This window comes from Erinaceus europaeus, chromosome 13, assembly GCF_950295315.1.
Source record: "Erinaceus europaeus chromosome 13, mEriEur2.1, whole genome shotgun sequence".
Classification (NCBI taxonomy): domain Eukaryota; kingdom Metazoa; phylum Chordata; class Mammalia; order Eulipotyphla; family Erinaceidae; genus Erinaceus; species Erinaceus europaeus.
Genome location: NC_080174.1, coordinates 63,995,544 through 64,006,098, shown reverse-complemented (window position 1 = coordinate 64,006,098; position 10,555 = coordinate 63,995,544). Strand labels below are relative to the sequence as shown.

Here is a 10,555-nt window from a genome sequence, read left to right as displayed (position 1 = left end):
CATTTTATTAGTATTTAATTTGTGTTTTTGGAGATTTACAGTTTCACAAGAAACACTGATTTTTCTCAAATGATAAAAAAGCAAAAAAAAAAAAAAGAGAGAGAGAGAGAGAACATCTATTTTCTTAGATAAACAGAACAAATCTCTTCAGCAAGTACTGGGCCAATTCAGATCAAAGGAACCAGTGAAGCAGAAGTTACATATAAGTTTAGATTTTTCCAGTTTTAGGAATAACACAAATGCCTTCTTGTCTAGTTCTGTAAGGTTACCAAATGGGTCAAACAGTTTAAAACTGTTAAAAGAGCTCACAAAACCATCAGGATTCTATATCATTTGAATGCTGGTGGCTCACTCTCCTGGGGGCTGCATCTGTTTACAGAATTCATCAAACTGCTGTTGCTCCAGTTCTGTCATGACTCTGTTGAGGGCATAGATCTGAAGGAGAAAAAGACATGCATGTTAGCAATGGGAGTAGCTTCTTAACATGCCATCAAATATGAGTGTCATTTGAAGATGCCAAGACTCCTCCCCTGCTAATGCAGGGACAGTGATAAGGGAACAGTAAAAGTAGGTAGGTATTTATTCTACTTCAGGAATAAGAAAAGACCTGGCTTATATATATATATATATATATATATATATATATATATATATATATATATATATATATATATATATAGGCAGGGTGGCAGGTAGTATGATTAAATACAATCACAAGTACAGAATTCACTCTGGAAACATCAGAGGGGGTGAGAGAGCTAGAGAGGGCGTGAAAATTAAGTTGGTGCCTTAAAAGCCATGCCAAGGAATCTGAACTTTATCTTCCTAACTCGGGAGAGAAGCAAAGGTAAGTGCAGGAGAGGAATTTGATTATATCTGTGCTTTTGGAAATATGATTGATGACTACATGAGGGATGGGGGAAGGAGAGAAGATCCTTGGGAGGGATCTATTACAACATCCAGGGAGAAGGTAGTGGGAATATGAGGGCAGGCAGTGTTGGGGCAAAGAAGACTGCAAGAAGCATTCTAAGGTGAAAGACAGAATAATTACTTTCTTCCTTACTCTTCTTCTTCTCTCTGTAGTAATCTATCTACTAAAGAACAGAAACATAAAACTCAATTTGTAGGAGAAAAAAAAGGATATATATATATATATATATATATATATATATACATATATATATATATATATATATATATATGGAGTATAACTTGATTATAAGGAGAATAGAAGGGGAAGAAAAAGAAATTGAGAAGAGAGAGAAACAGAAAATATAAGATAGGAGCAGAAGTTATTGGAAAAATCAACCAAATATATGCCAGAGGAGGTAGCAAAACTGTAAGATGGTTCCTCAACAATACTAAAAAAAAAAAAAAAAGAAAGTTCTTCAAACTTCTGATATAACTAATCAAAATAAACAGAACAGGTATGTAAGTAAAAACTTTTTGAGTTAAAAAGAGGACATAATTTTGCTACAGAGAAATTAAAACAAAATGGGGTGGGGGTAGATAGCATAATGGTTATGCAAACAGACTTTCATGCCTGAGGCTCTACAGTCCCAGATTCAATCCCCCACACCACCATACACCACAGCTAAGCAGTACTCTAGTTTAAAAAAAAAAAAAATATATATATATATATATATATATATATATATATATATATATATAAACTCTGTCTCAAACACTTAAGTAAAATGATCAAAACAATGATTAAATGCTTTTAGTTTTTTTTTTTAAATTATCTTTACTTATGGCTAGAGAGAACCAGATATTGAGAGGGAAGGGGGAGATGAAGAGGAAGAGAGATAGATACCTACAGCACTGCTTCACCATTCACAAAGCTTTGCCCCTGTCGGTGGGGACTGGGGGCTTGAACCTGGGTCCTTATGCATTGTGTGTGCACGCTTAACCAGGTGCACCACCATCTAGCTCCTGATTAAATGCTTGCTACAAATAGTATATAATAGTTGAATGACTCTATAGTTTTCCCCCAAATTTGTAATACTTATATTTATTTCACATGAAAAAGACTTCTACTTAATTCACTACTGTTCCAAATAGTTTTTTTCTTTATTATGAAGCTCCCCACACCTTACAGATGCTCCCTTGCAGTGGCTAGGGGCTCAAACCTGGGCTCTTGTGCAAAAGTGCATTCTCCTGGGTAAGCCACCTCCTGGCTACCATGTTCTATCCTTTAGCTGGGTAGGTAGTACAAAGGTGTTTGTTTACGCTTTAAGCCACACATACATAACATATATATATATACGAAACTGACAGGGAAGGGTAGAAAGGGAGACAGAAAGACACCTGCAGTACCACTTCACTGTTTACAAAGCTTTTCCCTTGCTGGGGACTTGAACCCAGGTTCTTGCACACTGTAACATGTGTGTTCAACCTGATGTGCCACCACTTGGCCCCTATATGCTAAATATTTTTAATCTATCTATTGGGTGGGTTATTGGAAAAGTCACGTTTTTTTGAATAAAAAAATACATCTTTTCCGACAACCCAGTATATCTCTACCTACAGCTATGAACCTGTTTTTAAATCTTTGTTTTTAAAACCTTTCATGTGCTTGCTTTGGCAGCACAAATACTAAGTTGGAATGATACAAAGAAAATTAGCATGGCCCATGCACAAGGATAACATACACGTTTGCAATAAGTTTATATTTTAATAAAAACAACTGAAGGGGCCAGGTGGCATGCCTGGTTCAAGCCCACGGTCCCCACCTGCAGGGGGAAAGCTTTGTGAGTGGTAAAGCAGTGCTGCAGGTGTCTCTCTGTCTCTCTCGCTCTCTAGAACCCCCTTCCCTCTTGATTTCTGGCTGCCTCTATCCAATAAATAAAGAAATTAAAAAAAAAAACTGAAAAACTAAAACTCTCATGTTTCAATGAACATTTGTGAACTGCACATTAATATGCTAAGGATGGTGAAAGATATTAAATAGCTTCCAGGAGCTCTGCAGGTGAGGGAGGTATGCTTGTAAGAAAAAGGGGGACATGAAATAAGCAGAGAAAGAAATTCAGAATGGGCCAGGGTGTCAGAGCCAAGCAACAACAGACTATCTAAATGGAAAGAGTCACTAATATCAAATGCAGCTCCAGCTGCCAAATGTGCCTTCTGTTTCTAATTACCCTTACATCTCTCCTTCAAGGCTAACTTTCTGGAATGTGGCATCTTTACAGAATTGAATGGAAACAGTGTCTTCCTCCTGGCAAGTGGTCTTGTCACATTCCTATCTTTGTAGATCACATTCCATGCAAGGCAAATAAAACAACAAGGCAGCTGTAGGGCAGAGCAAAGCAGGAGACAAAAGTAGAAGATATGTTTTGACCCAAAATCTGTTCCTCAATAACTCAGTCATATCTGGTCATATCACTTTAAGAGGAACATACTACCTTCTGCTTTACAGAGTCATGTATTTGATATCTCCTTTATTCTAGGAAGGGTTTCCAAAAGTTAAAGGGGGAGTAACAGTAATACATGTCTTCAAGTTCTGGTGTGAGGATGTCATGTGGTCATGTATGTGCAGGTGGTCCTGTGCTTGGCACATTTTAATAACCAAGAGTCAGCTGCTTCTAGAGTACAAATTCATATCACCTTTCAGTAAGTCAACATATACATGGTCACTTGTTCAACTTATAGCCCACACATCAAAAGCACAATGTGCTTTGGAACTGCTTGGAAACACAGGGATTCCTGATAATAATCACTGCCATTTACGGTTTGCTTTCTCTGTAAGAGGTACTGTGCTTTCTTTATATATAGTATTTTTGTTTTTGATAACCTTTTTAAAATTAATATATATATATATATATATATTATTATCTTTCTTTATTGGATAGAGACAGCCAGAAATCAAGAGGAAGGGGGTGATAGAGAGGGAGAGAGACAGAAAGACACCTGCAGCCCTGCTTCACCACTCATGAAGCTTTCCCCCTGCAGGTGGGGACCAGGGGCTCAAACCCGGGTCCGTGAGCATTGTAATACATGCGCTCAAACAGGTGTGCCACCACCCGGCCCCTTTGATAACCTTTTGAGGAAGGTAGTATCATTCTCACTTTATCAAGAAAGAATTGAGGCACCGAGGCTCAGAGAAGTTAATTGTTTTCTTGGAGAGAACTGGGATATACGGAGGAGCTGGGATTTGAAGTCAGACAAACTTTGCCCTTGGAACCTCAGCTGGAAGGGCATCAATAAGGACAGGAACAATATCCTTTACATCTTTACCTAAAGTGTGTATAAAGGCCAATTTCCTCCCTATCTTATGGATTGCTTCTTTCCCTGGACCTGGCCTCAGCCATTGTTCTGGGTGCTGGGTTAGGGGTAGCAGTATCCTCTGCTCTTCTCGGCTTGCCTCTCTTGATTCCTACTAAATGAGATCAGGCCTAAAGATTCTCTGAGTGTTGTACCTGAGGTGGAGTTTCCCCTCTGTGAGTGGGTTATGAGGGGGAGGCAGAGAAGCCCCAACCTCTCAGCTGCAATAACTTCATTTAGCATTTGCAACTCAGAGCTGGAGGGACTAGCAAATGTTGGTGCCCTGTCCAAAGAAAAATTTATTTTTTAATTTTTATTATCTATTATTTATTGGATAGAGATAGCCAGAAATCAAGAGGGACGGGGGAAAAAGAGAAGGAAAGACAGAGAGACACCTACAGCCCTGCTTCACCACTCAAAAAGCTTTCCCCCTGCAGGTGGGGACTGGAGGCTCAAACCTGGGTCCTTGTGCACTGTAACATGTGCACTCAACCAGGTGCACCACCACCCGGCCCCCAAAGGACAATTTCTAGGGCTGTTTTTTTTTTATAGCAAACTATTCATCAAAGCACAAGGCAGTAAAGTCATCTATGGGCCTGGATTCACACAGGGAAGGTTAAGAAAAGAGAAAATTATGTTAGAATCCAGGTATCAAATGGATAGCTTTAATCAAAGGTATATTTCACCTTATGGATTAACTTTAAATACATTCCTAATTTTCCTGACTATGTTTACCATCTGCCTCCCACAGTGAATATAAGCTGCATGAAGGCAGAGATTCTTTTCTCCTTCTATCATCCTGCATCTCGACTTGTACACAGTTCCACACATAGAAGCAGTTCAATATTTGTTTAATGAATGGATCAGGCTAACAGAAATATAAAGTTTGACACTATCGAGTACTGGAAAAATGGGGAAAGAGAATTGTTAGTGGATGCAAACTTTTGAAAGCAATTTGACAATATCTAGTAAAACTGAAACGTATCCAGTAATTTAAGTTATATATGTCCTACAGAAATTCTGTTTAGGTTCCAAAGGAGACATTTAAAAGTTCTTTCTACAGCAATGTTTATAGTGACAAAACAAAAGTCAAACAAACAAACACCCTTGTAAATATGTTTAATGTCCATTACTGGAGGAATAGGTAATTAGATTTACAAAATAGACTAATATGTGATCAGAGTATTGCTCTACCATCCATGAAATAACATGTTTTATCTTTATTTCTCCCTCATGTGGTGCCAGAGACTGAACCCAGAGTTCATGCATGTAAAAAAATACACTCTTCCACTGAACCACATCCCTGGCCCTAGATTCTTATATTAACATGAATAGTTCTAAAAAACACAGGCTACAAAGTGGTGGTATGCCTGGTAAAGCACACATATATTACCATGTGAGAAGATCCAGGTTTAAGCTCCCATCCCCACCTGTAGGGAGGAAGCTTCATGAGTGGTGGAATAGTGCGGCAGATTTCTTTCTGTCTTTTTCTTTCTTTCTCTCCCTCTCCTTCTCTATGTCTCTTTATTAGAGAAAATAGGAAAAAAAACTGGCAGCAAAAAGTGGTGGAGTGGTTGTGCACGTAACAACCCCCAAAAGTAAGCAAAATACAAAATACGGATTTTTATTAATAAAAAATTTAAAATACAAATGAATACATGGCTTAAGGGTACTATTAATATTTGAATATAAAGGTATCTAAAAATAGTGATTGTCCATGAAAAAGGAAAAAGGATATAAGAAGGCAGAAAATGGACAATGGGAACCTCAAATTTACATGTTATTTTTAGTTATATATTTATTTTTACAAAGATTCTAGGCAAAGATAACAAAACATTAACCATTAACAGTTCTTGGTGCTGAGAACCCAGGTGTTGCACTGTACTTGCAAGCATGAGGTCCTGAGTTCCACTCCTAGTATTGTATGTGCTACAGTGATGCTCTGCTTCTCTCTCTCATTAATAAAGCCCTTAAACATTTTTTTCCTCAAAAACAGTGAAGCAAGCTTTTCTCCCTCTGACATTAAAAACTGAAACAATGTAGAGAGTCTAAAATTTTTATACCCAAATACATTGTAAGTGCTGAAAGAACAATGGGCCTGGAAACATACTGGTTGGAGATCAGGCCTTTCTTTCCTGGTTATGAGCAGCTGGCTGTGAGTTCTTACTTGGCCAAATCCGGGACAACTGTGCTAGAGGGGTGTTTGACACTTACTCTCTTTCACACTAACCCCATCCCCTTGCATGTCCCTTCTCTTTCTCGTTTCTTCTTTCCCTCTGGACTTTACCACCAAAATTCTGTGCTAGGCATTGGTTGGTTCTGATATTAACTTGGCATGGACTCTGGGCTGCCACCACCATTTTGGACCCTCACTGATCTCCTTTCTAAGCTGTTCTTTCTTTCTTTCTTTCTTTCTTTCTTTCTTTCTTTCTTTCTTTCCTTTCCTTTCCTTTCCTTTCCTTTCCTTTCCTTTCCTTTCCTTTCCTTTCCTTTCCTTTCCTTTCCTTTCCTTTTCTTTTTTCTTTTTTTTTGCCAGGATACAGGCTCCCGGGGCATTACACCGCTCTGTGATTTCTCTATTCCAGTATCACTGATCTTCAGCAGTCTACAGGTATACGGGCACCCCGATCTCACCTCTGCTCTTTGTCTTTGCTTCAGTTCCTGCTGGGCTGATTTCTGCTTAGCCTTCTCAACTCTGCTGGCAGGTTCTTTAACTTTGGATTTTTCTTTGCGTGCAGGTGTATCCATGACTTATCGCTTCTTAATATCCTTCCTCAGCTCTGACCTGGATGGGTGCAACAAGACTTACTTAAACAACACATGCATGAAACAAAACAACTGTCATCACTCATCTCATCAAACCCCCCAACCCCAGTTCAGCCTCTTCCTTTGACAGGTTCAGCAGCGGGTGGGTTAGAGTGGAAATCTTTGGATGGAGGCAGAGGGGTGGGTATGAACTGAATCCCACAGCCACGACCTCGCTGGCATCTTTAGTCCAATCTCCACCACCCCCCCTCTGCCCTCCAGCCTCACTCATTGTTTTTTGTCTGCAAAATGGGACAGTGGTTCCTAGCCTGGCCTCCTTCCTCCCGGGCCCTGGGAGGAGCCACTGCGAGAGCGGGTCACAGGCTTTAGCGTGCGGTGCCCAGTGCGGAGCTACTGAGATCCAGAGGCCCCAGGGACCCGCGCGCGGCGGGGAGGCCCGCACCTGGCCCTCCGCCAGCCGGGCCTGCAGAGCCGCCGCCCTCCACGGGCTGCGCCCGGCCTTCAGCCCCGCCGCCCGCCGGGCCCGCCCTCCGCCGCCAACCCCGCCCGGGCCCCGCCCTGGGCCCAAGCCCGGCCCCGGGGGAGGCTCCCCTCCCGCTACCATCCTCCCCCGGGGCAAAGTAATGGCGTGGCGTCCGTGCCTTCCCGCCCCGGCCTCAGCGCGCTGGGCTCTGCACCTCGCTCACCAGGCCCCGCCGGTCCACACCCGCCTTCCCAACTCCCGGCTCGGGAGACCCGCGCCCCGCGCCTCAGGGTGGGCGGGGCCGTGACCGGGAGGTGGCTGGAGAAGCCCCGCCCACAGGAGGTGTGCGCACGCGCAGAGAGTATGTCTGGGCTAGCGGGTCTGGCGTGGATGATATTCCTGCTAACAAAAGGTTTTCCCGGGGATGTGGGACCACTGCTAGGTTTTGAAAGGTGATGTTCTCAAGTGGTCTCCAAGACTTTGTGAGAACTGTGGTGGTTATTCTTTGGGAGGATGGGGTCACAGAACTTTGGTGGTGGGTGTGGTGTGGAACTACACGCTGTAAACTTAAGTCCTGTAAGCCACTATTAATCACATATAAAGAATGGGTTCGAAAAAAGTGTAGTCCCAAAGATGCGCATTGTATTTTTTTCTTTTTCTCTTTTAATGTTTTATTTAGTATCGGATTGAGACGGAAAGAAATTGAAAAGGGAGGGGGTGATAGAGAAGGCAAGAGAGAAGACACCTGCAGCCCTGCTTCACCACTTGAGAAGTTATCCCCCTGTAGGTGGAGACCAGGGGCTTGGACATGGCTCCTTGAGCATTGTCATGTGTGCTCTTAACCAGGTGTGCCACCACCTCGTGTCCGCATTGTATATTTTTTCAACCACATCGTTTTGTTAGGGAGATGTTCATTTACGAGACTGGTTGTTACTGGGATGCAGTTTCATAGCTCCGCTAGACAGGACCGCACACCACACTTAACCATCAATTTGTCTTCTCCCTCCACTATAGAGCACTCTCCCCTTCAGTCCACTTCTTCCTGGGGGGTAGGGGAGAAGTGTGATATTCTGAACTTAAATTTTTTTAATTCGAAAAGCCAAGTTGGAGCTTGCCACCTTCTTGATTCGTGATTCGCCATAGTGTTCTGAGAAAGAAACTTGTAATGGAAGTGTTAATAGCCAATGTCAGCATAGAGTAATGTTCACGTTCTCTGAGAAGCGATAATTTCACAGTTTCAGACTTAAAGTGATTTAGAGTAATTTAACAAATTAAAACAGTTGGTTATCATTTTATATTAGGCTAGCAAAGTCTAAATAAAACTATAGATAAGTGCTGCAGAAATCCTGTTTAGGGAGTCGGGCGGTAGCGCAGTGGGTTAAGCCCTCGTGGCGCAGAGCTCAAGGACTGGCGTAAGAATACCGGTTCGAACCCCGGCTCCCCACCTGCAGGGTAGTCGCTTCACAAGCGGTGAAGCAGGTCTCCAGGAGTCTTTCTCTTCCCCTGTCTTCCCCTCCTCTCTCCATTTCTCTCTGTCCTAACCAACAGCGACGACATCAACAACAATAATAACTACAACAATAAAAACAAGGGCAACAAAAAGGAAATATATAAATAATATTAAAAATACTTTAAAAATCTTAAAAAAAAAGAAATCCTGTTCAGTCTAATAATAATGAAATAATAACTACCTCTCTTCAGTGCTGCTATTCCATGCACTTTTCTTGGAGTTTCACATTCTCATATATTTTTCATAGTCAATATGTATAATATACTATTATTATCCTAGTTTTACAAAGAAGGGGACAGAGGTGCCTATAAATTAAGTGACTTGTTTAAAGTCACAGCTAATAAGAACCCCAGCAAATACTTTAGCCACTTAACTGGACATTGGCATATGTAAATTTCAACATACTCACTGTTAATATTCTGTAAGTGAGCAAGCATTACAGACTCTATATGTTGCTCTCCACATATATAATTTTTCCAATACTGAAGAAAATGAAAATAAACAAAGCTTGTGCATAGGAAAAGATAAGCCTATTATTATCTCAAAGACCTGTGTTCAAGCCCCCATTGCCCTCCACTACCCCCCCCCCCCCCCCCGCAGGGGATAACCTTCAGAAGTGGGGAAGCAGTGCTATAGGTGTCTCTCTCTTTCTCCCTCTGTGCCCCTCTTCCCTACTGATTTCTCTTTGTCTATATCCATTAGATAATAAATAAATAGAATTTTTTTTTAAAAAATGAAAAGATAAATTTATTATGCAGGTCTGGTGGGGGAGGACAAGGTACTGTATAATGATTCTTCTGTTTATTTTATTTCATGAACTAGAGAGGAGAGAGAGACCAGAACACTGAACTTGTGACTTCATGCTTATACATCCAAAGCTGTACTTTTGCAGCTTTTTGTACTTTTTATCCAGTAGTCTAAGACTACTGGATAGCAATCTATCTTGAAGTTTTACAGTTTGAGTGATTAATTTCTGTGACAGGGCTCCTTCCAGCAGGACAAGCAGCCTTGTAAAAGGACTCCTTCCATTGTGATAAGATCCCCTTCTAGCCTGATTGACAGCCTTATTTTATATTAGAACATTTTATATTAGCCAGATGGCTATATGACTGAACTTCCCCTACCCGTCCACTGATCTGCTACCCTCTAAAAGCCCCAAGCTCTAGCCTCAGAGTAAGATGGTTGTTCTTGGAGACATGCAGCTGCCATCTTCCAGGTTAGGCAAACAATGAACCTTTGATTAAGTAACTGTCCCTCTGAGGATTTGGCAAGAATTCAAATGATGGAATCTAAGCAAATGGTGAGGATGTAGCCCAGTGGGTAACCATGAACTTCCAGTTAGTGTATAAATTGTTAACTGCCTTCCTGGAGACAAGTTTAGCACTGCCAAAAGCCTTAAACATGAACACAATCCCATCAAGAAACAAAAATTGAATGACTCCACTTATATGAGGTACATAAAGTACTGAGACTCTTAGAAGTAAAAGGTGGATTTCTAGCAGCTCAGGGGAGGGGAAAAAGGAAGTAGTTTAATAGCTATATGATATTAGGTT

At 41.3% G+C, this 10,555-nt stretch overlaps 1 protein-coding gene and 1 non-coding gene across 6 annotated transcripts; one reads left to right on the top strand and one right to left on the bottom strand.

Annotated features, from left to right (window-relative positions):
- SVBP (small vasohibin binding protein) lies at positions 1 to 7,822 on the bottom strand. 5 transcript variants are annotated; one of them, XM_060206087.1, is made up of 3 exons: positions 7,716 to 7,822; positions 6,898 to 7,048; positions 1 to 435 (listed from the first exon to the last, which is right to left on the bottom strand). In XM_060206087.1, the coding sequence occupies exons 2-3, from the start codon at positions 7,009 to 7,011 to the stop codon at positions 349 to 351; spliced, it is 201 nt and encodes a 66-aa protein (XP_060062070.1). In that variant the 5' UTR covers positions 7,012 to 7,048; positions 7,716 to 7,822; the 3' UTR covers positions 1 to 348. The 5 variants fall into 5 exon arrangements, with proteins under 5 accessions (XP_060062070.1, XP_060062071.1, XP_060062068.1 ...); XM_060206088.1 differs by having other exon boundaries at positions 7,707 to 7,810; XM_060206085.1 differs by lacking the exon at positions 7,716 to 7,822 and adding an exon at positions 7,472 to 7,620.
- LOC132532510 (U6 spliceosomal RNA) lies at positions 2,575 to 2,680 on the top strand. The gene has a single exon (XR_009544464.1). It is a non-coding gene; the product is annotated as a U6 spliceosomal RNA (small nuclear RNA).
- Positions 7,823 to 10,555: the final 2,733 nt, after the last annotated feature.